The sequence below is a fragment of the Strigops habroptila genome, chromosome W, assembly GCF_004027225.2.
Source record: "Strigops habroptila isolate Jane chromosome W, bStrHab1.2.pri, whole genome shotgun sequence".
NCBI classification, from domain to species: Eukaryota; Metazoa; Chordata; class Aves; order Psittaciformes; family Psittacidae; genus Strigops; species Strigops habroptila.
In genome coordinates, this window is record NC_044301.2 from 13,562,491 (window position 1) to 13,589,881 (window position 27,391).

The 27,391-nt window shown below is 41.0% G+C and overlaps 1 protein-coding gene across 1 annotated transcript in view; it reads left to right on the forward strand.

Moving 5' to 3' along the window:
• Positions 1 to 27,391, forward strand: part of LOC115619248 (cadherin-13) — a 297,405-nt gene that overhangs the window by 186,987 nt on the left and 83,027 nt on the right. Inside the window, exon 6 of the mRNA XM_030511297.1 lies at positions 17,040 to 17,180. Coding sequence (XP_030367157.1) covers positions 17,040 to 17,180 — 141 coding nt within the window. The remainder of the gene's footprint in view (positions 1 to 17,039; positions 17,181 to 27,391) is intronic.

Below are 27,391 nucleotides of genomic sequence, written 5' to 3' on the forward strand. Positions count from 1 at the left end.
TTTGAAGGGTTCCAATTTAATGAGAGGATCTAGTTTTAGGAATGTGTGGCTTTTTATTTGGTGACATAGCTATTCCTTGATATCCCATGGAGAAAACTCCTTTTACCGTGTAATGGTCAAAGCATGCTGAGGTGTAATGCAGGAATGCAGGCAGTCTAAAGCATGCAGTCAGACTTTTGCAGCAGTGGTCTTGTGCAGAGCTTATTTAAATCTATTTGGACAAACCTGTGATACCTTTCTGCCTTTAATATCAGAGATTGTTATTTCAAGGTGTAACAAATGTAATTCAGAATGCACCTGTGTGAATACTGCCTTGACTAGAATTTAATTTTGTTTTCCAAAGTAGCATGTTTCATTACTGTCCTTTTCCCAGTGACAAGCAAGATAATTCATTTTGTGTATTTCTGCACCACAGAAACATAAAAATTTGTCAACTGTAAATTTTGCTGTAGGTGTCATTAAAATTCTCCATAAACAACCTAATACATTCCATGTATTTTTTTTTTTCCAGAGATGCAGCTATTTTTAAACCACCTGCAGTGTCTATATGTATTCAGACCGTAATGGGGAGGCACTGCTGAGCAACTCAATAGAAAATCATTTAAATAGAGAGGGACATAAGAGTAAGTGATAAAGTTCAGTAAGTTAATGCACTAGTTTTAAGTCTTTGTCCCCGCTGTGATCTCCCATGCATGCTCTTTTCTGCATGGCAAGCTTCAGATTTGGCTTGAGTTCTACTAAAATAATTTATGTGTAATTGCCTTCCAGTCTTACAGAATTTTCTGTGTTAGGAAGCCAGTACCTTGTAACACCAAGGGAAAGCTTATAGTTGGTCTTCAGAGAGATGTTAGTGACGATGTGCAGAATGGCTGTGTGTAAGCACAGAATTATAGCAGCTAAACTGCATGGAAGATTGTGCAGTATTTGTCTTGTGCTTTTGGTAATAGTGAGAACTCTTGTATATTTGCACAAGTTCTCAAACCCCTTGTCCTGGGTTCAGCTGTAGCAGTTATTTTTCTCCTTCTTAGTAGCTGGTGCAGTGCTGTTTTTGACTTTAGCCTGAGAATGATGCTGATTGATAACACTGATGTTTTTAGTTGTTGCTAAGTAATGTTTACTCTGATCAAGGACTTTCTCAGTCTCATGCTCTTTTCCTTTTCCCTTTTTGTTTTATATTCTCTCCCCTTATTATTTCCTTTATCATTATTATTAGTGGTAGTAGTAGTGTTTTTGTATTATACCTTAGTTACTGGACTGTTCTTATCTCAACCCGTGGGATTTACATTCTTTCAATTCTCCTCCCCATCCCTCTGGGAGTGGGGGAGAGGGAAGAAGGGGGGTGTGAGCGAGAGGCTGCATGGCTCTAAATTACTGCCCGGGCTTGAACAATGACACTCAGCCAGAGCGATCTTCAGGCAGCAGTGTGAGTCAGCTCCATGGCACTGTTCTCATGGTCCCTATCCTGAGGCACTGGGATTGTGCAAACTGATGACATAACTGTTTATTAAGGATATATTTTCTTTTTCTTAATAGCTGAGTTCATTGCATTTCTAATCCCCAAGAAAGTGTATCCATCCTGGGACACACTATGCTTCAGGGCACAATCAGACCTTACAGACAGCTTTTAACATGTTGTACATATCATTACTAGTTGAGAATCACGCCTTTCATTCAGCATTTCCTTGTCAAGCCTTGAGTACTGCAGACAGTTGCACTCCCATGGAGATATACCCTTGCTCAATGTTGTTTCAGTGCCTTTTAAATATTTTTGAAACAGGGATAGATGCAGGGAAGGCAAAGCTTAGGTAGAGGGAGAATACTGGAAAATAACTGAATTTTGCCTTGATGATCTGTTGCCAGTGTTTGAACTCCCAGAGAGAGAAACAGAAATGCTGGTTTAGTTATTTTGCTTTACTTTCATTTGTGTTACATAGTTCTGCTTTAGTAAGTTAACTCATATCTAATATAAATTTTATTTTACATTTTCACCAGTGATTGCATTCCTGCTTTGATAAACAGGATTTTACCAGGCTTAAGATGCTGAACATTCGACAAAGGCATTAATTTTAAAAGTTCCTTCTCCATCTGTTTATTAAGCTAATTGTTTTACTTGTAGTCTCCCAATCAGTCTGTTTATTGTAATGTGAACTCAGCATTTTCTACCTCTAGAAATCTGTTTAACTTAAAGTGACCTGGATAGGCTTTTAAGGCAGCAGAAAATTAAATTCTATTTTGCAGTTTTCTTGTGAATTTGAAATTTCTCTGTTCCTTTTCTTCCTGTCTCAATAAAGTTTATGCAAATAATATTAAAATTTTAATATTTGTTAATCTCAATTCAAATAGTGGATTTGTATTAAATCATGGTTTCAAACACTTCCGTTAAGAGAGAGAGAGAGAAAGGATATTGCTTTTAATACTTTCATTACTGTGCTACTCTTATTAAGCTTGAATTGTCATTATGATTATACACCCTAAATTTTAGTATTCAATATTAATTATATTTAAATCCCATCAGATTTACAGTTGCCATGCCCACTTTGATTTCCTTTTTACAAAAATGTTTGGAAGTAGTTCCAGGACATTAACCTGATCCTGCAACTCTGACTCATTTGTTGGTTTCAGTAGGAGATTTGTGCATAGAAATTAACTATGTGAATAAGAGTTTCTTAGATTTAGTAAAGGCTGCAGGGTGTTCCAAAATGGCATGTAATCTCTGACTTGCAGAAATGTCAGGAATTAGATCTTGATCTCATTGAAGTCACTATCAAATGTACTGTTGGTCCAACAGCTGTTGAAGGACATCCTGAAATATAATTGTGAGTTTCTTACATTCCCCTGGTATGCATTCTAGACACAGAAAATGTTCATCTGCAGAGAATTAAACAAGTGCCTCAGACATTTATTTGGTATAATGGCAAATCTTTGAGATGTCAGATGGAAATACAAAATTACATTTATCTACATGTGTCTACGATGAACTGAGCTGAAAGAGTTTTGAACCAGTATGTTTCATGCCGTTTAAAGATCTTGCCTTGCTTGTGGGCAAACTTTCTATCAAAACATTTCGACTAAAGCCAGAATTTGTCTGTACTATGGTTCTGTCTCTGTCTTCTGCCATATGAGCTACGCTAAAATGCCATTCTGGGGAATACAAGGATGCATGGATCCCTTCAAACATCCATTCTATTTGGGTCAGGCCTCCAGGCATGCAGGAGTAAGCAGGCGCTGCACACATACCTCTCCAGAACAGATGGATGGATTTGGCAGAGTTGAGACAACCAAAATGTACAGTTTAAGAGCATGCCATAGACAATGGAGCACAATGTGCTTCTGGACATGCAGCAAACTACTAATCCTTCACCTTCATAGCAAGAAGCAAGGGGAACCAGACAGGATTTGATTTTGAAAACTGTCCCTGTGGCACAGTGCTTCCCATGGCTAATCTAAGTGTGGAAGTGCTTCTCAAATCCACAGATACAGCTACAATGTAGCATTTACTAGCTTTGAAAAGTTCTTTTAATAATGTTATGTATGCCTCTTCTCAGGTCTTCAAGGGAGTCAAGTATTCTTTCCTCCCACTTCTTTTCCTGTTAGCAGTGCCTCCCATACCATTCTTTCCTTTGGTTTTACTGCTTTTAGTCTACAAGAACTGCCTGGAAATGGGACTCACTCCATTGTAGGTCCCTGACCTCTGCTCACCCCCACATCCACTCATATCCTGCCTCATATATTCACCTCCCCTCTGTCTCCTACACCTACCGGTGTTTATATTCCATTTTTTGATACATAACACTGTATGTAATGCCATGATTTCAGCAGTGTTTTGGTACTGTGTTAAAGGACCAGGCTAGCAGAACACTAGGTGCTTCATGTACAAGAGTGGTTGAGTGTTCTTTTTGGTGCAAGTGCTGCAAAAGGGGAAATGCTAATATTCAGAACATGCAGCACATGGGAAAGTGTGTTAGGACAGCATGTCACTGTAAAAAGTCAGAGCTGTGAAGAATTAGGGATAATGGAAAGGATGCTCCAACCTAGAAAGGCTTCATGACCACATTATCTTTGAGTATCAACTCCAAAAGAAGCTTACAGCTGCCTTAGCCTCCAAACCCGCCTCCCTCTGAGTTACATGCTTCATCTCCTAAAGAGTATGTATGTCTGTAACTGCTGGAAGGTTGTGCAAACTTGAGGCAGCGAGTTGGACCACAACATAATGGAGCTTGGAGGAACTCAGATCTAGCAAGCATGAATATATGTGTCCTTTAAACTCAGGACAATCCTTGGAAGGGCATAGCAGTAATGACAGTTTCAGTGACATGTAAACACAAAGGGAATATTTGCATTTATCAGGGCCTATAGTTGCATATAGACTATAATGTAGTTTTCTTTATTCAGACCTAGTACTGAGGAGTAGACACTCATTATAGCTATTATCTGCTCTTGACAGAAGGTTTAGGTGAGATGAGTGTGGTAGTTGTATTCCTGACACCTCTGAGTATGTAATATTAGTAGAGTGATTAAATGCTCTAAAATCAGCAAGTTACATAATAATTGATGCTTTCACACTGGAATTAAAGGTTTCTGCGGTACCGTTTAGTTATGAGGAACAACTGAATTTGTTCCCGGAAAAAAAAAAAAAAACAAACAAAAAAACCCCCCAAAAATAAATTACATACATTGGTCTAGAGGGAAAGCTGAAACATAGCTTGTGTTTTAAAAAGAAAAGCATGATTTAATGACATTTGACAGCAAGCATTTTCCTTGGGACATTGTGATTCTTATTCTCCATTGCTATTCAAAATTATTATAATGCTTTATATTTCTAGCACAGCAGACATGGAAAATGTTTCTTTTCCCAAACCATGAGCACTTAGTGAATAGCTGTTGCAGACCAACATGCCACTCTTCCACATAAATTATACTCTGGAAATATCTTGGCTGTTAAAAACCAGTGTAGGGGTACAAACTTCAATGGTGGTGTATCTTTTATGATAATTAAGGATTTTGTTTAGAATACTGAATATTTGCTCTCTTAGGGTTTATTTTTGGTAGTAGCCTAACTAACAATCATAATTTAAATGGAAATATCTCAGACTAAATGGAGCTTCAATCACTGTTCTGTCCTAGAAATTGACATTCTCTACCCAAGGAGAAATTCCTTATTACTAACATTCTCAATGTAAGGGTGCTCCCTTAGGTGAAGCTAATGTCTGCAAAATACTGTGGTGCTTATATATAACAGCCGAGATGCACATGTTTGTACAGTGAGTGAACAGTAAAAAATAGTTTTTCACTGCAGATTTCTAATATTTCTCAAAAGAAAGCTTGTCACCCACCATGGTTGGGAGCCTTCCTCAAAATGATATGAATTCAATAGCAACTCTAAATCCTAATTTGCATATCAGTTAAAAATAATATTACACAAAATATTGGAAAGATGCCTATACTGTTCCTGTATTTCCATGTAAAATAAACCAAACGTATCCATGTATATCAGCCCTATAATTATGATAGCATTATGAAGAATTAAAGTCTTGATCCTATACGTCATATGTATTAAAGAGTAACAAATTTCCTCTTGATGGAAAACAAATATTTCTGGCCAGGAAACATTTGTATGAGGCACTTTGGAGCAATTTATTTCCTTTTTCAATAGCAACTCCCAAAGGAGAAAATTTAGTCTTCCTTTGGATTCTAGATATACTTATGAACTATATGTCTCCTGTGGGTAGTAAATAGTAATGTACTTCATAACAGAAGTACATTATTGCACTGATTAAACTGTAGACCTTTATGATATAAAAAATTGGAAATTGGTGAGCTAAAGAGGATTTACATTACAAAATTGTTTGGTTTTTTGTATTCATCAGACTAATTCAAGCTCTGAATGCAAAGCTTCTGTGTATATTGCCCTTTTTACACAGCAGCAATTAGCATTTAAAATACGTGCTGATATATTATAAAAGCATCATGTCTGTTACAGCTGTTAATAGTCACATTGCTTCATTTTTTTATTTTATTTGTCAAAATCCTGAGAGCATAATCTCCAACAATGATAGATTCAATGTTGATATTGTTGCTCAACAAGAACATTGATTATGTCTTAATATGAGATATTCAGTATATACTATATGTGATTATCATCTTAAACGAACACAAGCATTTATTTAGCAAGAACTGAAATTATTTAAATCCTAAGAATTTTTCTTTCTGGTTAGTATTATATTATGAAGGCATTAGTAACAACTATGATATGGTAGCATACTACTGATACAGTATTATAAACAGAATTATAAATAGAAGTGTTGAAGCATAGTTGCATTGTTGCAGAAAATACTAATATCCACAAAATAGTAAAACCCCCTCTCTACTGGTAATAAGTATTATCATAGAATCGTAGAATAGTAAGGGTTGGAAAGGACCTTAAGATCATCTAGTTCCAACCCCCCTGCCATGGGCAGGGACACCTCGCACTAAACCGTGTGGCCCAAGGCTCTGTCCAACCTGGCCTTGAACACCGCCAGGGATGGAGCATCCACAACTTCCCTGGGCAACCCATTCCAGTGCTTCACCACCCTCACAGTAAAGAACTTGTTCCTTATATCTAATCTAAACTTCCCCTGTTTAAGTTTGAACCCATTACCCCTTGTCCTTCCACTACAGTCTCTAAGGAAGAGTCCCTCCCCAGCATCCTTGTAGGCCCCCTTCAGATACTGGAAGGCTGCTATGGGGTCTCCACGCAGCCTTCTCTTCTCCAGGCTGAACAGCCCCAGCTCTCTCAGCCTGTCTTCATATGGGAGGTGCTCCAGCCCTCTTATCATCCTCGTGGCCCTCCTCTGGACTCGCTCCAACAGCTCCATGTCCTTTTTATGTTGAGGACACCAGAACTGTACACAGTACTCCAAGTGAGGTCTCACAAGAGCAGAGGGGCAGGATCACCTCATTTGACCTGCTGGTCACGCTTCTTTTGATGCAGCCCAGAATACAGTTGGCTTTCTGTGCTGAGAGCACACACTGCTGGCTGATGTTAAGCTTCTCGTCAACCAACACCCCCAAGTCCTTCTCCACAGGGCTGCTCTGAATCTCTTCTCTGCCCAACCTGTAGCTGTGCCTGGGATTGCCCCGACCCAGGTGTAGGACCTTGCACTTGGCTTGGTTAAACTTCATAAGGTTGGCATTGGCCCACCTCACAAGCATGTTAAGGTCCCTCTGGATGGCATCCCTTCCCTCCACTGTATCAACCGAACCACACAGCTTGGTGTCATCAGCAAACTTGCTGAGGGTGCACTCAATCCCACTGTCCATGTCCCCGACAAAGATGTTGAACAAGACCAGTCCCAACACCAATCCCTGAGGGACACCACTCGTTACAGGTTTCCAACTGGACATCGAGCCGTTGACCACAACTCTTTGCGTGCGGCCATCCAGCCAGTTCTTTATCCACCGAGTGGTCCATCTATCAAATTGATGTCTCTCCAATTTAGAGACAAGGATGTCATGCGGGATGGTGTCGAACGCTTTGCACAAGTCCAGGTAGATGACGTCAACTGCTCTGCCCCTGTCCATCAGTTCCGTGGCTCCATCATAGAAGGCCACCAAATTGGTCAGGCAGGATTCCCCCTTAGTGAAGCCATGTTGGCTGTCACCAACCACCTCATTGTTTTTCATGTGCCTTAGCATGCTTTCCAGGAGAATCTGCTCCAAGATTTTGCCAGGCACAGAGGTGAGACTGACTGGTCTGTAGTTCCCCGGGTCTTCCACCTTCCCCTTCTTGAAAATGGGGGTTATAGTACCCTTCTTCCAGTCATCAGGAACTTCACCTGACTGCCATGATTTTTCAAATATGATGGACAGTGGCTTAGCAACTTCATTCACCAGCTCCTTCAGGACCTGCGGATGGATTTCATCAGGTCCCAGGAGAAATCCACCTCTCTTCTGTCGTTTGTTCTTTGTTTCTGGGTTTTGGGTTTGAGTTTTTTTGTTTGGGTTTTTTTTTTTTTTTTTTAATTTGAATGAATTATTGCTATAAAACTATTGTGCATGGCCATAGCACCATGGAATTAATTTCATTTATGCACTAGTTAATTAATACATATTTATTCTGTATAACTGAGTGAAAAGTGATACTGAAGTTCATATTATGTTCTGCTTTGAAGCGTATGAAACAGGCGTGTTTGAGACTTGCAGTTTTAATGATACAGTGCATTAGAATTCATTATTCTCTTAGAGATCTGTGTGCTCTGTGTGCATACACAGAAATGCATACATGTGTACAGCAGACACTGCCAGATGAATGAAAAATAAATTACTTTGTTGTCAGTGTAAAAAAAAAACAACCCTTATCGCTGTGCTTTGCATGGCCAACAGTGCTGAATTATTATCTGTTCTGTAGACATAAAATGCTAGATCCATGCAGAATACATGCTGTTTATAAAAAGTGGCAGTGTTTCTCCTCACCTGCTGCATCCCAAGTCCATAGTGGGGCTAGACACAGCAAAGTCAACCCCACATGAAGCACATGAAAATGCTGCATGTGCTGTAGTAGTGCTAAAAAGGTTGAGAATTACTGATCCAGAGAATCTATGACAGGTTTCAGTACAATCAGTGTCTACAAGTTTTTTCATCGTGAATGTAGTTGGAGATACGTGAACACTATTTTGACATTGCAAATGCTTTGGAATGGCCTTCCTTTTACAGCAAATAGGAAGTTGCTTTCAAATTGGTAGCCTATTGCAAATAGTTAACAACACTTTCTAAAATAGTCCTTGTTTCTGTAACTCAGATCTGAACCTGTTTCTTTTGAAAAACCTCAAAAGCATAAAATTAATCTAAAAAAATTAAGAGTAGTGACTTCTCAGACCTAATCAGATATGATTAATTTGTTTATTTTACATTTTTAAACATCAATAGGTTAGTTATACATGGCAAGCAAATGTGTTTCTTGAGCTGGATGCACATGTGATATTCTTCCATACTGAGAAATAAAAGTATGGCTGCATATGCAGTTATCAGTTAGCCAAGTCTGCTGTATGAGCACAGATTTCATTATTAACTAAACATACATTAAAGTACTTTTTAATAGGATGTTATCAAGTGCTTGTATATAATTGCATATATCTGAGGTTTGCTTTAGTTTTAAAAGCCTCTTAAGACACCTTTGCTTTGTCAGAATGGTTTCTCTTCATTGGGCAAATGGTGTTATTTCATTCTGAGCACAAGACAGCTTGACCTACTGAAAATATAACTTTGTTACTTAAGCCCCAACTCATAGTCACCATAACTGTTTGACACTATTATATTCTGTAGACCTGATTAAATCTGTTTTATGCACCTTTGTGATAAGGGATAAAAGAATGTATATTCAGCCAGAAATAAAGGTCCCCTGGCATATAGAAGCCCCATCAAAGGAACTGCAGGTTGGTGTCCGACATATGTATATAAAGCATATGTACCCCTGAAACAGTAGTCTTCAGTGGAGGTGTAAGGTCCCCTCCAGGCTTCCCATCGGCTAGGTGAGATGTATTGCATTGGCTTTACAGTTAGCTCAGAATGTTTCTTCAGCCCAGCACTGGAATCTGCAGGGTAGGATATCATCTCCCTCTGAATCAAAACCTGTTTACTAATGGAACAGCGGTCTCATGGAGGTCGGGTGGGGATGATAGCATGAAGGAAGGGTTCGAGAAGGAACCACAAGTTCTGCCTGAATACATGGGGCTAGCTAACATGCCAAATGCAAGTCCTGTAGCTTGGTAAATAGATTTTTTTTTAACTTAGCCAGTATTGCCAGTTTACCAAGTAAGCACAGAGTTTTCAGAGAGTCACTATCCACTATGTAGATCAGTTCTAATTTGACATATTTAGCTAGTTTAAATTTTTTGACACTGATTAGCATTGCTCAAGGGAGAACAGAGAAGGGAGAATGAGCTCAGAAATTATTAGGTAGCACAAAATTTTGATGCATACTGCTGCCTATCATTTCTACTAGAACGAGGACAAGAAAAAGTCCAGAAGTTGAAAAAAAAGTGTGCATCATCTTGCTGCAGTCACAATTACTCTTCTGCAAATTGCAGATCAGCAGTGGTGAGGTGTTATGACCCGGATTATGTAAATTTGTCTACCATGCCGCTGCAGTAATAAAAAGCAGTTAACGTTGACCGATTTCATAAATGGGTAAAAAAAAAAAAAAAAAAGATTCTATGATTCTATTTATGTATTGTCTCATTTGGGCTATGGGCAAACTGTGTGACCTGGGATTGCTTCTGGGCTCCCTGTCATCCTGCATCTTGCTGCTCACATCAAGGTGAGAGGCTTGGACTTGTGTTACTTGCCCCATCCTATGTGCCCTTGTTTCTGCAGATAGTTGGGTTGGGGCATAGACAGGCACTACAAGATGCTCCATCCAGACCCTCTGCTGGGACTGGTATTTCAGTATGTGTTAAACATGTACTCTAAAAAAACATGTCCTGTTAAAACATCGTCCTTGTATAATCGATAACATTTTTTCAACAGGTTCTCTGATTTGTACTTTTCCCAAAGCAAGACAGAAGTTTGTATTAAATGTGCTGTTTTCTACCATATTTCAGCTATCAATACTCAATGTATGAGCTCATAGGATAATCTTGTATTTTAACACATAATGCTTAAACTTTTGCAATTCAATTAATTTGGGCCTTAGTGTAAGTTGGTTTGTTTCTATCAATTGGGAAAAAAAGCATAGCCTTATTAAATAAGTTCAGAATTTAATTCTTTACTTCTAACCATACAAATCACACAAATGTACTACATCTGAGATAGCTCTGGTAGGCTGCTAATGTGTGCTGACTCTAATGCATGAACCACTCAGGTACCACTCAGGTACACAGTGGTACCTCTGATTTCAGAAGCTAGACTTTCCCCTATTTGGGTGCTTCCTACAGAAAAGGAAGTAGAGATGTGGAGAGCCCTTCACATCAGGCCTGTGCAGAAGACAGAGGATTTTTCAGGAAGTTACAGTTTCATGAATCTAAGGGAGAACATGCTTTGAAGTACAGCAGGCATTTTCCAGAGGATATAGTGTTGGCTGTATGCCTGTTATCAAGAAATTGTACAGGATGCATATTCAAAAAGTTTCCTGAAGGGAAAAGCAGAATGAGTTGGGCTGTCTGGGCAGATTTGAGTCATTTACCTGGAGTCAGGGTAAATGCTCAACCTTTATGAAAGGAAGACATGGAAAGTTAGATTTTTCTTCCCAGGGGGATAAAGGGAAGTTTGGCTAAAAGTTGAGACAAAATGTCAGCAGCTTCCATTGTCATATTAGCTGATAGAAAATAAGAGAAACCTATTTTAGAGAGGGAACCAGAAAAGAGTAGGGGGAAAAAAAGACAAATGTGTAAAAAAAGAAAATGTTCTGAGGGCACATGTTCCTAACAAACTTTAATTTGGACTACATTATACAAATATGTCAATTTAAATAAATAAATAAATAAAATTAAGCTGGTGAGTGTAACCACTTTTGTTTTGGCTAAATAAAGAAAAATCTGTATGGATTTTTAGATAATGACTGATACAACAGGAACTAAACTATTACTCAAATGACAGACCAGTATGACAAAGCCAGAGAAAGACTTGCAGAATGTGGATTGGGGAGTTTTCCAGAGCTTAAAATGCAAAAGCAAGATGCATATTTATTTTATTGTGTGGCCATATGTTTCCATTAATGAAAAAGACCAGAGAAGGCTGCTGAAAGCCAAAGAGATAACAGGAAAAATGCTACTAAGTATTAAGATAGCCTGAAAGGATACTTCAAACCCTTACAAGAGTTTTGAACATTCTGTATGGTGTTTACTTCCCACATACTGTTTACTTTGATCTTAGCAACAGAGTACTTTATGTGAAGTCAGGAATTTCTGTTCTCCCCAGTTTGTTTTAGATGAAGCACTGAAGCACCAAATCAAGGCTTGGGTGTGCTGATACCAAGTGTGCCCTTTTCTGGATGTGCAATTCATAGGTGTATTACAGTAACTGAAGAGCAGCAGATGAAGTTGTAGCTATAGGCACTTCACGGGGGACACCCAGCCAGGAGGAAACACTGGAGAGATTGTTTCTGGAGTCTATCATTGTCTGGTTTACCTTGACACGCTTGAGAGGTGGGCCAATGCCACCCTCATGAAGTTCAACAAAGCCAAGTGCAAGGTCCTACACCTGGGTCAGGGAAATCCCAGGCACAGCTACAGGTTGGGCAGAGAAGAGATTCAGAGCAGCCCTGAGGAGAAGGACTTGGGGGTGTTGGTTGACGAGAAACTGAACATGAGCCGGCAGTGTGTGCTCACAGCCCAGAAAGTCAACCGTATCCTGGGCTTCATCAAAAGGAATGTGACCATCAGGTTGAAGGAGGTGATCCTGCCCTTCTACTCTGCTCTCGTGAGACCCCGCTTGGAGTACTGCGTACAGTTCTGGTGTCCTCAACATAAAAAGGACATGGAGCTGTTGGAGCAAGTCCAGAGGAGGGCCACAAGGACGATAAGGGGGCTGGAGCACCTCCCGTATGAAGACAGTCTGAGAAAGTTGGGACTGTTCAGCCTGGAGAAAAGACTGTGTGGAGACCTCATAGCAGCCTTCCAATATCTGAAGGGGGCCTACAAGGATGCCAGAGAGGGACTTTTCATAAGGGACTGTAGAGTCAGAACAAGGGGTAATGGGTTTAAGCTTAAACAGGGGAAGTTCAGGTTAGGTACGAGGAAGAAGTTCTTTACTGTGAGGGTGGTGAGGCACTGGAACAGCTTGCACGAAGAAGTGGTAAATGCTCCGTCCCTGGCAGTGTTCAAGGCCAGGTTGGACAGAGCCTTGGGCGACATGGTCTTGTGTGAGGCATCCCTGCCCATGGCAGGGGGGTTGGAATTAGATGATCTTAGGGTCCTTTCCAACCCTAACCATTCTATAATTCTGTGGTTTCATTTGACACTACCTAAAAGTAATCACTTCATTTGTTCCACCTGTGTGTAGCTGCACTGAAGTGTTTATTCCCTTTGTTGTGATTATATCCTCTTGGCATTTTCAGGAATCTAAAAAAGTGCCTTTCTGGCTTCTCTTTGCTTTCCTAGTGCTGAATCAGTTATGTCAAGGCAGCAGGGGAGTGAAATCTGATAGGAATATTAATACCGGTGAGAATGGCAGTGGGAGGACCTTCAAGGAAAAACACTCAAGACACAGCTCACCTCTTTGGCAAACCAAACAATTTGCCAGTGTCACCCCTGCCGTGTTTAAATGACTGGAGTGAAAATTTATGGGGACAGGAATGGTTCTCTTGCTGTAATTATACAAACCCTCTCAACAGTGTTTCACTCCATAAAGTCAGTTGATAAATAATAAGCCACAGAAGCAGCAACTTATGTGTATTAAAATCATCTATTATCCATTTTATCTGTAGATCAACTATGTTGAGAGTTGTTGCAGGTTTATATTGCTAGCATCTCACTATCCGGATGGTAGTAATTGGATTGGTTTTGCAAGAGTATGCTTCAGGGTTTAGGCCACTGCTTTGAGAAGCAGGAGGCCTGGGATTAGTGACAGGCAACATCATGGTGGGACAACAGTCTGAGCAACTGTGGAGTCCCAAAATGCTACCAGTAGTGAGTGCTGCATTTATCTCTAACCTGCACGGTGTAGCAAGGATGGAGAAGGTGATGGAAGGCTGCTTTTCTCCTCCACTGCCCACCTCTAGGAGCACTTGTTTCTCACAAGGTGGGAGCAAGTGCTCCCCTTTTATCCCTTGTACTGGGGTAAAGGTCCTGAGCCCAGTGAAGAGGGAAACCAGGGAGCTGCCATGGCAGCTTGCACTGCAGCCCCCAGCCTGGGGGATGCCCCAGCACAGACCCTGGCCCTCCACGTTGCCATCAGCTGAGGAATGGGTTAGTAAGAGCACAGGGACTCATGCTCTGTCCACAGATCTCCACTCTCATGCCCCAGGATTTACCAGTAGTGTGATAAATAACAGATCCAAATAATTGCTACTAGTGCCTGAATTAACTGGGCTAAAGTATGAGAAATGCTAAAATGTCCTTTATGTGCAATCTCCTGGTGTAAAGAGAGTGATGGGAACATGCCTCTGCTCCGGGTTTGGATCTATTAGGAGTTGCTTTCTCTAACAAAGCAAATATTTGGTGACAGAACTAGATGTAGAAAGTGTTGCATAGCAGGAAAGTGTGAAGTATTCATAATGATATGAAATACTACTCAAAATTCAATGTTTTTCACATTCCGTTGCGAGCTTAGACATTGGACTCCTGGCACAGAAATTACTGCTGCAGTAGACACAATTTCTAGCATAAATGAGCTTGCTTTCAATAGAAAATGGGACAGTTTTCAAAGGAAAAAAGGCCAATTTGTGAGTAAAAATGGGCCTCTTTCTGAGAAAAGAGGCTTATGAACATGAAGTGATAAATGGCTTTCTAAGTTTTCCATCCAATAACAACTTCCTCATCAAAATAATGAAAAAGCTGCTTCTAGGGGAGGGGGGAGAAGCTCCATTCAGGTTTAAATACATTGAATACATTTTAGAAAATAAACACATGAAAACTGTAAATTTTGTTCCACTCTGTCATCTGAATTTGTGTTTGAGATGTCAGTAATATTTCTTTGTGTATATTTATGATGTTATAAATCAAAATCCTGTTCATGGTTTGCTGCCTTCTGAGATTAATTTCATGGAATAATGTTGTAAGACTTAAGGAAATACATTTCTTAGGATCCCCTATGTGGCAGTGTCATCTGATTTTCTAGTAGTCTGTATGTTTTTAGAACTAAATATATCTTCTGGCTTGACTCATGGATTTTCCATGCAAATAAACTGCTGATGAACACATGACATGGTTGCTTCTCTCGTGGCCTAAAAATGCTTCAAGATTCAAGTACTAAGGAATTGGGATCTCCTTACATGTGCTCCTCTGGACCTGTTGGAGTGAGTCCTGAGGAGGGCCACAAAAAGGCTCTCCTATGAGAAAAGGCTGAGAGAGTTAGGGTTGTTCAGCCTGGAGAAGGCTCTGGGGAGACCTTATTGTGGACTTTCAGTACTTAGAGGGGACTTAAGATAGGGACAGACTTTTTAATAGAGTCTCTTGTGATAGGACAAGGAGTAATGGTTTTAAACTAAAAAAGGGTAGATTCAGACTAGATATAAGGAGGAATTTTTTTATGATGAGTGGCGAGACACTGGAACAAGTTGCCCGGAGAGGTGGCAGATGCTTCATCCCCAGAAACATTCAAGGTCAAGTTGGATGGAGCTCTGAACATAGAATCATAGAATAGTTAGGGTTGGAAAGGACCTTAAGATCATCTAGTTCCAATCCCCCTGCCATGGGCAGGGATGCCTCACACAAGACCATGTCGCCCAAGGCTCTGTCCAACCTGGCCTTGAACACTGCCAGGGACGGAGCATTTACCACTTCTTTGTGCAAGCTGTTCCAGTGCCTCACCACCCCCACAGTAAAGAACTTCTTCCTCATATCTAACCTGAACTTCCCCTGTTTAAGTTTAAACCCATTACCCCTTGTCCTATTGCTACAGTTATAGTTGAAGATGTCCCTGCTCATTGCAGAGGGGGTGGGCTAGATGACATTTAAAGGTCCCTTCCAACCCAAACCATTCTGTGTTCTCTGCTATGGGATAAGCCCTACTTCACCTTCCTTGATTCTGCTTTATAAGGCAGCGTATGGGTGGTAGAGATCACTGTGTTGCTATATGGAGTTTCACACCAGTTGTCTCGCTGCATGTTAATTCTCTGGAAAAGTGTTAGATAAAGGACATAGGATGTGTGATGTCAAAGATGTGTAGCCTTGGTTCTTGTAAACACAGTTAGCCAATAGAGCTGGTCTGAGGTTAAACTAGCCCTCTAGCAATGGTAGCCTATCCACCCTTTCAGGCATCACTATGTCACTTTGCCCCTGAGATCCAGGCTTATTTTTCAAGGTTTGAAAAAAACATTCCTGAGCACACATGACATTCTTACTATATAGTTTTAAAGGTGGCTGCAGCACTTTTTCCCATCTGTGTCCTCCATTGATGATGCAGCACATATGGTCTTTGGGCAGATGGTTCCATACAAGACAGCCATACAAATGGGGAAAATATTCATTTTAATTAAGTGCCCAGTCTTGTCTGCAGTGAAATCCGTGTCAAAATTCCCTATGAGTTCCATGGGAGCAGGTTCTGATGCTGATCATAGCTCCCTTTGATGGGATGTATTACTACCCCATTGTCCAGCTTGCAAACAGATGTGCTTTCATGCCTGATGTGATAAGTGAATTAGAAATGCTGTCACATTCCCTTTGCAGAACGGTAGCCACAAATTTTTTTCCAAGTTATAGATGTCTTTCAGTGGAGGGAAATTAAGTATGGCTTTTGCAGTGGACCTATGCTGTCTGGTTCTACAATAGATAGGCAGTCAGATAAGTAACTATGCCATAGGAATTGGATATTGTAGATGTAAATCATTACTGTTACTATACGCATTCGCTTTGTACAATAACTGGCAGTCACCCATTTTAGAAACTGCTTTCTTGTTTCTTACAGTGAAGCAAACTTAGATTACCATTCTAATGCTAATAAACAGAATGAATGTGATTTAATAAAAGTGAATTTATACGTAGATTGTGACACTAGTATTTAATTATATACCCATCATAACACTGATGAAGCAAGCTGCTAAATATTAGTGCACTGAAGTGCAAGCTTACTCTTTAAGTGCAGGTATAGCTTAATTTCTTTCCTTTTTTATAATTCCCTTAAATAACGGGATAGATTATGTACTGTTTACCAGTATTCACAGTATTCCTTCATATTGTATTCCAATTAAGGTTTCCATTGTAGCAGCTGAAGCTCATAGAAAGCTGTGCTTCTGATTTGGTAAAACACTGTGATAACTGTGATCTGTTTCTATGCTATGTTTTAGCACATCAAATTAAGTTCTAGATTTTTTTTAATTATTATTTTAATGTGAATTAAAAGTAGTATGCAATCTGTTGTGAGGTGGGTTTTTTTAACCTTTTTTTTTTTTGTTATTTTTTCAGACAATGGAAACCCCGAAATATGAACTAGTTATAGTAGCTAAGGATATGGGTGTTATTGATGCAGGACTAACTGGTACAGTAACTGCCACTATTCTTATTGATGACAGAAATGATCATCCACCAGAATTTACCAAGAAGGAGGTAAGAGTTTGCCATCTGTGTTCTACAAAATGGTGCATGTAATTGTAATTGGCTTATTTCTAAATATAAAAATGTTCCTTAATGGAAGAAAATACTTAAAGACATCTTTTTAGCTCAAAGTGACAGCCTTTCATGGAGCTGCTCTTTTCTTATTTTACAATAATAAATTTGAGAACTCCCTCTTGCCTATGTTCCAGCTTAGGGCTTTTGATGGTCAGGAACATGGATGAAAGCAACATGTTTTGTCCTGGATTAAGTGCTTCACTTGTGAGACAGATAGTCCTGTGAGTTCTGTAATGAAACTCTAGTCCTAAAAGCTTTACAATTAACCTACAGGTGGAATTTGTAAGGAAAGTTTTTTTCCCTGCAAGTTGAATTCCACTGAAGAATGCTGAAAAGTCTGAAAAAAAAACCCAAACCAAAAGATATTCACTGCCTGCAGGAGAATATAATAGTGCTACAGCAAAATTTCTGGTTTCAGGCAAAGCATCTACCAAATTTCCTGCCCTTCTCACACTGCTCCCTTCCCTCTCCTACGTTTATTATTAATCTGATTTTTTTAATATTTTCTTTTTACCTCTGGTATCTGGAGAGAATGAAGCAGTGTAAAAAGTTTTACCTAATAACAGCTAGTTTGGATTTTGCTGTAGAAGTTTCCTGAGGCTCTGCAGATTTTAAGGAATATTCCCAAAAGATGAGAAGTAAGCATGAGGGATGCTGATTTTAAGATAGTTTTAGAAGAAGAAAAGGAAAGCCTATTGCTATAGAAGTCTTGGGTTTCTCCTTAAGGTATGTTTTTTACCTTGTTTGTAGGTTTGGTTGTTTGGTTTTTGGTTTTTGGTTTGGGTTTTTTTGTTTGGTTTTGTTTTGTTTGGTTGGTTGGTTGTTGAGGTTTTTTTTGTTTTGTTTTTTGGTTGGGCTTTTTTTTTCCCCTGGCCTAATTTTAGCGATTTGACAACACATTGTTTTGAAACAAATTACTGCAATTTTAACTGAATAATTATTTCTTTTCTAAATAAAATACAAAGTGGATAACCAGATTAAAAAAGGATGGAGAAGGGTTTGTGGTTTTTTTTTAAAGGGAAGAAGAAATAAGAAACCATGACAATTTTGTCAACAGGAATATTATTTTTCACTAATCAGTGGCAATTGCTATAATTACTTAAGTAAAATGATTTGGCAAGAACATTTCAGTCACCTAGAAAGTACCATGGAGAGCCTGATTCAAACCTTTCAAGTCCATAGGTGATAACTAAGTGGCTTTTATCAAACTATTAATTCCTTTAGAATTACTCTTTCGATCAGGCTTTTAATGCTCTGAAAGCTGTTTCCTGACAATCAGTACTTAAAATCTATTTAAAACATTGTCTCTTTTTTAGCCCTCTGAAATATAACAATGTAAAAGAACAACTCGGTGTATTTAGAAATAGGAAGTAATTGTATAAAGCAATATAGATAGCAATTCATGTCAGTCAGAGTCCTACCTACTTGAATTTCCAAACTTTGAGATTTCTTCTTTTGAAGAAATCTTTCTATATTTGTATGTCCTGTTTGACTTAATAGTTTGATAATTTGGGCAAGTATGTTAAAAAACTTGGGGGCCTGCTTAAACAATGTCTATTTCTGTGGATATTCAGACAGTAAACGGTACCCTGTACCCTTGAAAGTCTGGTGGTCTCAGTATAGAAATAAAATAGTAGGTGTGACGTGACAGCATTATGTTGCTTTCTTGCACTTTATATCACATACAAATTTTCCCATAGAGACATCTTTTTTCTTTTTTTTTTTTTTTAAATACATCATGACATGTTTTTGAACCTTTCACTATTTAGAGATGGTAATGACCTCTGCTTTGCTAAGGGATATTCTTATTCCATGAATAAAGCCAGAAAAATCAGTCTTTAGACATATGGTACCAGGCCCCTTTAGAAAAATATGCTCTGTTTAAAATAAGAACTGTAAGAGGAGGGAGAGTGTCTGTTAATAGAGCTAATGCCACTTTATTTGGCTTACTGCTTAATGTACTTAGTTGTATTTAAATACCAGTTGTATACCACATGATGCAATACTTTTGATTTGAATAAGACTTGAAAGAAAAAGACATATTCTACAAGATAACTTTTGGAGTAGAAAGCTCAAATTCAGGAAATCTGAAGGTTTGATTTCAGAGTGCAACTTCTTTTATTTACTTTGAGATTGGTTGCTCTAGGATTGGGTTCTTATGGTATGGACATGTTTTCCCAGCTGTCTTCTTTCTCTTTAAAGATACTTTTTCTCAATGTGTTTTTCCCTTTTATAAAACAAATGCTTATTTATTGGCCTATGTTTTATTCTGACAGTACAAAAGCTCTGCTTTTATTTGTAACATGCTGTTGATGCAGCTTAATTAAGCCAAGTTTTCAATGCATTCTCTCATCTGTAAGCACAAGGGTTAAATTCATTCCTGATCTGATACAGTGAAAGCCAGTGAAGTTATGAGAGCTGGATATGTTCAAAAGTCAGGGCACTGTATGAGTGCAACACTGGGTACCCCAGACTGTGCACTAAATGGTGTTTTGTAGAATGTAGAATGCATTGCTATATGTTTCTTAGTAAATATATGTATGATTTCAATAATATTAACACAAAGGCAGAAGTTTAATTATTTTTTTCATAGCTTTCTCCAAAGTTGAAATTTTCTATATCTCTATTTCCAAGAAGTTTTATATGTGTTAGCAGATATTTCTTTGATTCCTCAGTACAAGGCAATCTCAGCCATGAATGAGCATGGCTCTGTCCGTTGAAGACGAGTTTTATCTTTTGACACTTGACCAATCTCTTCCTCTTTTTTATCCAGAAACAAGTTTATGGATCTACCCCTAAGCAATGATATGCTTCTGTGTACTCCTATTTTTTATATTTACTCCTTGGAGGTCAGGTCCTTACACACCTATTCAAAATGCTCATTAACAGGCTTTATTTGATGTTTTCAGAAAGGTCTAAATGCTCCTTTGTTGCTGTACACAGTTTTTCAGCAGCCTCAACTGGGTTTATGTAGATCTTGCTGGAAAAGGGAGCACTTGTCTAGTGAATCTGTTCTTCCATCTGCTATTGTTTTCCCCTGCACTCCACACCCATGTCATTTGGATGCACTTGTGGCCTTCATGCTTAGGGAAAAACTTGTTGATGGTGTGTCAAGGCATAATCACAGAAGAAGCTGAGAAACCTGGCCGTGATCCAACACAGCACTTCCATGAACTTCAGAGAAATTGTGTAAGCCCTTGAGGTTATAAGTACGTGTCAGGTACTTTGATGGGTTAATGTATGAGACACTGCTTTGTGGGATTCAACCCGGTAAATTATTTTGTTCCTGTCCCATTGCACTACACACCTCTGAAATATCTGCCTTGTTCTATTTCATGTATATATACCTTCCCTTCCTGTTCATAATAGGCTCTGAACAGTGCAAAAATCCATTCAGACATGCAAACAGTACCCTATTCCCTCTGGGGGTTTAAATAATTTCATCTCTAATGCCTAAAAGAGCAATGTTTTAAGAGCTGTTCCAAAAATCCCAGGTGAGGTAACAAGGTCTACCTTTAAAAAGGTCAAGATGGCTGGGATATTGTGCAAGATTTAAATTATAGAGAATCATAGAATCATAGAATCATAGAATAGTAAGGGTTGGAAAGGACCTTAAGATCATCTAGTTCCAACCCCCCTGCCATGGGCAGGGACACCTTGCCCTAAACCACATGGTCCAAGGCTCTGTCCAACCTGGCCTTGAACACTGCCAGGGATGGAGCATCCACAACCTCCCTGGGCAACCCATTCCAGTGCTTCACCACCCTCACTGTAAAGAACTTCTTCCTTATATCTAATCTAAACTTCCCCTGTTTAAGTTTGAACCCATTACCCCTTGTCCTACCACTATGGTCCCTAAGGAAGAGTCCCTCCCCAGCATCCTTATAGACCCCCTTCAGATACTGGAAGGCTGCTATGAGGTCTCCACGCAGCCTTCTCTTCTCCAGGCTGAACAGCCCCAACTCTCTCAGCCTGTCTTCATACGGGAGGTGCTCCAGCCCTCTTATCATCCTCGTGGCCCTCCTCTGGACTCGCTCCAACAGCTCCATGTCCTTTTTATGTTGAGGACACCAGAACTGTACACAGTACTCCAAGTGAGGTCTCACAAGAAAAATGAAAATAGAGATACTTGTAAAGTTAGTGGCCTCTTTTTAAAATTTACAACCCTATTTCTATAATATGAAAGAGTTTTTAAAATAATTTTGTGAATTATTACTGAATACAGCATGCATATTGTATCACAAAGAGCAATTTGGCATTTCCTTTCCAGCAAGTTAAAGCCTTAGGCTCAGCATTTGTTCGGCAGCAAGGGATTACTTATGTGAAAGTAAGAAATGAAGCAAAGCAAGGAGCAAGAATTGATCATTCTGGAAAATCTGATATCTGGTTTGTGTACTGCAGGATATTTAAACTGTGTGGGAATGAGTTTGAGTGAACACTAATGGTGCCAAGTATTGTTTTTATACCTAGCACATTAAGAAAAAGTAGAATTACTTTCTAGTGTCACTTTAACAATTGGTGACAGACAGTGTTGTATGACTGCAAAACAGTGATTTTAGTCTATAGTTAATGGCACTGTGGTTGAAGTGTGATGAAAAATTAGCAGTATAGCATCTGCTGGAAGCCACAAACTGGCAAATCCTTCTCTTGTATCTGTTCCTATGGGCATGGTTCTGCCCAGATCTTCCCTAAGACCCAGTGGAGGAAAAAACCCCATTATTTCAACATGACAACGATATGGATTTGACCCATTCCTGTCTATTCTTCTTCCTCTAAAAAAAACCAGTCAAACAAATCCTACTTCTGGTCTTACACCATTCCTGAATGGAGAGTACATGCTCAAAACTGGGAGACGACTGAGTATATTTGTCTTCTGGCTTCTGTCCTGATTTTTTAAAGTATCTATTTCCAAGGAAGAAGCTTCCATTGCTGCTCTTTAGTAACACATTATTTTTCCTTAATATCAGATATATTGTCTTTCCTTAGTAAATGATATCAGACACGTGAGAGAAGAATGCAATGATGTGGCTTAAAGGGATGATTTCTCTACAGTCCACCCAGTCCTCCTATCTGTCCTTCACCACAGATTTGGGGCAGCAGTACATCCCTAGTCATACAGTGAAAAGTAGTAGGACTTGTCAGAGTGATTTCGGTTGCATATAAGAAAGATGGACTTTTGGCCAGGAAACAGTCTCATTCTTGAGACTGTTCCTCTTTCTGCCGCTTCCAGCATCACCTTCAATGTCATCCATTTTTGGGACAAAGCAGTGTAAAATAGAAAGAATTTTGTCACATCAGGGAGAGTAAGATTTGGGAAAATATTTTTCCTAGTTTAGATTTGTCGTGGTTTGAGCCCAGCCAGTAACTCGGAACCAAGCAGCCACTCGCTCACTCCCCCCACTTCTTCCTTCCCCCGCTCCCGGAGGGATGGGGAGGAGAATCGGAAGAATGTAACTCCCACGGGTTGAGATAAGAGCAGTCCCGTAACTAAGCCTAAGGTATAATACAGAAGTGCTACTACTACCACTAATAATAATAACGATAAGGGAAATAACAAGGAGAGAGGATATAATTGCTCACCACCCGCCGACCGATACCCAGCCTGACCCGAGCAGTGATCTCAGGCCTTCCGGATAACTCCCCCCAGTTTATATACTGGGCATGACGTGCCATGGTATGGAATACCCCTTTGGCCAGCTTGGGTCAGGTGTCCTGTCTCTGCTTCATCCCGGCTTCCCCTCCTCCCTGGCAAAGCATGAGACTGAGAAAATCCTTGGTTGGAGTAAACATTACTTAGCAACAACTAAAACCATTGGTGTTATTAGTGTTGTTCCCAGGCTGAAAGTTAAAAAACACAGCACTGCACCAGCTATTAAGAAGGAGAAAAATGACTGCTATAGCTGAACCCAGGACAGTATCCACCCCTTATTCCATACCATTCATGTCACGTTCAGATCCCACATCTCTCAACACACCATTGCCCCTGTTCCATATATACACATATATATACACCCACACCCACACACAGAGAAAGATATCATTCCCTAGTCCATGGACCAATCCCTGTAAAATTGCTGAACTCATCCAGTCCATGATGTCAGGCTCCATCTCTTGTAATAGTCTTTCAGGGCAGGAGGGACGATATGTAGTGTTGGGTTGTTGCCTGCTGATGACACCGCTGAACTCACTGGTCACTGCTGACCACGTCTGGTTTCGTCAAAGGACATTCTTTCTTGGGGTGATGATAGGAGGGAAGTCAGGGTCAGTTGATGGTGACCTGAAGATATGTAGCTGGTGGGCTATAAAAGTGTTATAGAGCAGGCAACAGCGTACAATTGAGTTCATTGGCTGTTTTCCCCCAAAATCAAATCCCCTTGAGGTACACATCGGACTTCCCCATCTTCCCGCATTACCCACCAAGTATATCCAGGTCCCTGAGCAAAAGCAACCCCATGAGTGGGTTTGCCTTTACCTGAAGCAGGAATAACCCAGACTGTCTTCCCCAACAAATTCTTTATGTGCACCACAGGAACTTTTTATCCCCCTCTACAGTACGTAAAAGTTCTGACTGGGCTGGGCCAGCCCTGTTGGCAGATCCCCTAGTGTTGACCAACCAGGTGGTTTTTGGTAAATGTGTATACCAATCTTTCTAAGTCCCACCACCCATTGCTCTCAGTGTAGTCTTTAACAGCCCATTGTACCATTCGATTTTCCCAGAGGCTGGTGCATGGTAGCGGATGTGATATACCCACTCAATGCCGTGCTCTTTGGCCCAAGTGTCTATAAGGTTGTTCCGGAAATGAGTCCCGTTGTCTGACTCATTTCTCTCTGGGGTGCCAGGTCGCCACAAGACTTGTTTTTCAAGGCCCAGGATAGTGTTCCGGGCAGTGGCATGGGGCACAGCATATGTTTCCAGCCATGCGGTGGTTGCTTCCACCATGGTAAGCACATAGCACTTGCCTTGGCGGGTCAGTGGGAGTGTAATATAGTCAATCTGCCAGGCCTCCCCATACTTGTACTTCAGCCATCGTCCTCCATACCAGAGAGGCTTTAACTGTTTGGCTTGCTTAATTGCAGCACGTTTCACATTCGTGAATAACCTGGGCAATAGTGTCCATGGTAAAGTCCACCCCTCCATCACGAGCCCGTCTGTATGTTGCATCTCTGCCTTGATTGCCTGAGGTGTCATGGGCCCACCAGGCTAAAAATAATTCACCCTTATGTTGCCAATCTAAGTCCATCTGAGCCACTTCAATCTTAGCAGCTTTATCCACCTGTTGGTTGTTCCTCAGTGGCCCGACTCTTGGGTACATGAGCATCTACGTGGCATACCTTCACCACCAGGTTCTGCACCCGAGCAGCGATATCTTGCCACAATGCAGCAGCCCAGATGGGTTTACTTCTGCGTTGCCAGTTGCTCTGCTTCCATTGCTGCAACCACCCCCACAGGGCATTTGTCACCATCCATGAGTCAGTATAGAGAGAAAGTACGGACCATTTTTCTCATTCGGCAATGTCCAAGGCCAGCTGGATGGCTTTCACCTCTGCAAACTGACTCAATTCACCCTCTCCTTCAGCAGTTTCTGCAACTTGTCACAGGGGACTCCACACAGTTGCCTTCCATCTCTGACACTCTCCTACAATACCCCATGACCCATCATTTAACAACGCATATGGCTTCTCACTTTCTGGCAGTTCATTATATGGTGGGGCCTCTTCAGCACGAATCATCTCCTCCTCTGGTGACATCCCAAAATCTTTGCCCTCTGGCCAGTGCATGATGACTTCCAGAATTCCTGGATGACTGGGATTTCCTATTCGAGCTCATTGTGTAATTAGTGCGGCCCACGTATTCCATGTAGCATCGGTTGCATGATGTGTAGAGGAGACTCTGCCTTTGAACATCCAGCCCAGCAGAGGCAATCGGGGTGCCAGGAGGACCTGTGCTTCAGTTCCAATCACTTCTGAAGCAGCTCGAACCCCTTCATAGGCTGCCAGTATCTCTTTTTCAGTGGGAGTATAGCTGGCCTCGCATCCTTTATATCCCTGACTCCAAAAGCCGAGGGGTCGACCTCGAGTGTCTCCTGTAGCTTTCTGCCAGAGGCTCCAGATAGGACCATTCTCCCCAGCTGCAGTATAGAGCACGTTTTTCACATCTGGCCCAGCCTGGACTGGTCCAAGGGCTACTGCATGAAACATCTCTCATTTAATTTGTTCAAAGGCTTGTTGTTGCTCAGGGCCCCATTTGAAATCATTCTTCATCTGCATCATGTGATAGGGAGGGCTTACAATCAGACTGTAATTTGGGATGTGCATTCTCCAGAACCCCACAACACCTAAGAAAGCTTGTGTTTCTTTCTTGTTAGTTGGTGGAGACATTGCTGTTATCTTGTTGATCACATCTGTGAGGAAATGACGACGTCCATCTTGCCATTTTCTTCCCAAAAATTGAATCTCCTGTGCAGGTCCCTTGACCTTATTCCGTTTTATGGCAAAACCGGCCTTCAGCAGGATTTGGATTATCTTCCTCCCTTTCTCAAAAACTTCTTCTGCTGTAACGCCCCACACGATGATGTCATCAATGTATTGCAGGTGTTCTGGAGCTTGCCCCTGTTCCAGTGCAGTCTGGATCAATCCATGGCAGATGGTAGGGCTGTGTTTCCACCCCTCGGGCAGTCGATTCCAAGAGTACGGGACACCCCTCCAAGTAAAAGCGAACTGTGGCCTGCACTCTGCTGCCAAAGGGATTGAGAAAAATGCATTGGCAATATCACTTGTGGCATCCCACTTGGCTGCCTTTGACTCCAGTTCATACTGAAGTTCTAGCATGTCTGATATGGCAGCACTCAATGGTGGTGTGACTTCGTTCAGGCCACGATAGTCTACTGTTAGTCTCCACTCTCCATTAGACTTTTGCACTGGCCATATGGGGCTATTAAAGGGTGAGCGGGTCCTGCTGATCACTCCTTGGCTCTCCAGTCTACGGATCAGCTTATGGATGGGAATCAAGGAGTCTCGGTTGGTGCGATATTGCCACCAGTGCACTGTTGTGGTCGTGACTGGCACTTGTTGTTCTTCGACCTTCAGCAACACCACAACAGAAGGATCCTCTGAGAGAGTGGGCAAGGTGGACAGCTGCTTAATTTCCTCTGTCTCTAAGGCAGCAATACCAAAAGCCCATCGGTACCCTTTTGGGTCTTTGAAGTACCCTCTCCTGAGATAGTCTATGCCAAGGATGCATGGAGCCCCTGGACCAGTCACAATGGGGTGCTTTTGCCACTTCCTCCCAGTCAGGCTGATTTCAGCCTCCAGTACAGTCAACTCTTGGGATCCTCCTGTCATTCCAGAAATATAAATGGCTTCCACCCCTTGACAGCTTGATGGCATCAGAGTACACTGTGCACCGGTATCTCCTAGAGCCTTATACTTCTGTGGGACTGATGTGCCAGGCCATCTGATCCACACAGTCCAGTAAACCCTATTATCCCTCTCCTCCACCTGGCTGGAGGCAGGGCCCCTCTAAAACTGATCACAAGATTGTCCTCTTATGTCTTGGAGAAAGGGATTAGTATTCCTTATCACAGGAGCTGGAGTAAAATCAGCTCTTTCACTCCATCTGGGAAACTGCTCACCAGAGATTGGACCAGCAACTTTCATGGGAGAATCATCCTTGACCGTTGTTCTCCTCTTCAGTTCACGCACCCATTGCTCCAGAAGTGAGGTACGTTTTCCATCCCACTTTCTCCTGTCTTCTCCGTGATCCCGCAGGTAAAACCATAGGGTGGCCCGTGGCGTGTACCTCCTATACTTTTTCTCTCGAGCAGTAGGGCGCCTTCTGTTAATAGCTGAGACATGGGTTGGTACACGTGGGGAGCTGGATAGATCAGATAAATCGTCTCTCAATTGTTTGAACTCCTGGGACAGTTTTTCCACAGCTGAAATGATGGAAGGGGTGAGATTGTCTTCGAACTCTCAGAGTTGACGAATCAGTTCATCCACTGTTGGTGGTGCTAGGTCATTCCAGGTCATTGATGCCAATGAGTGGGCATATGATGATGGTGCACTCCATGTAAGTTTCCGCCACATGGGTCGTGTACATTCGACTTCATCTGGATCTACGGATGTGTTCCTGACATCTGGCCTACGAT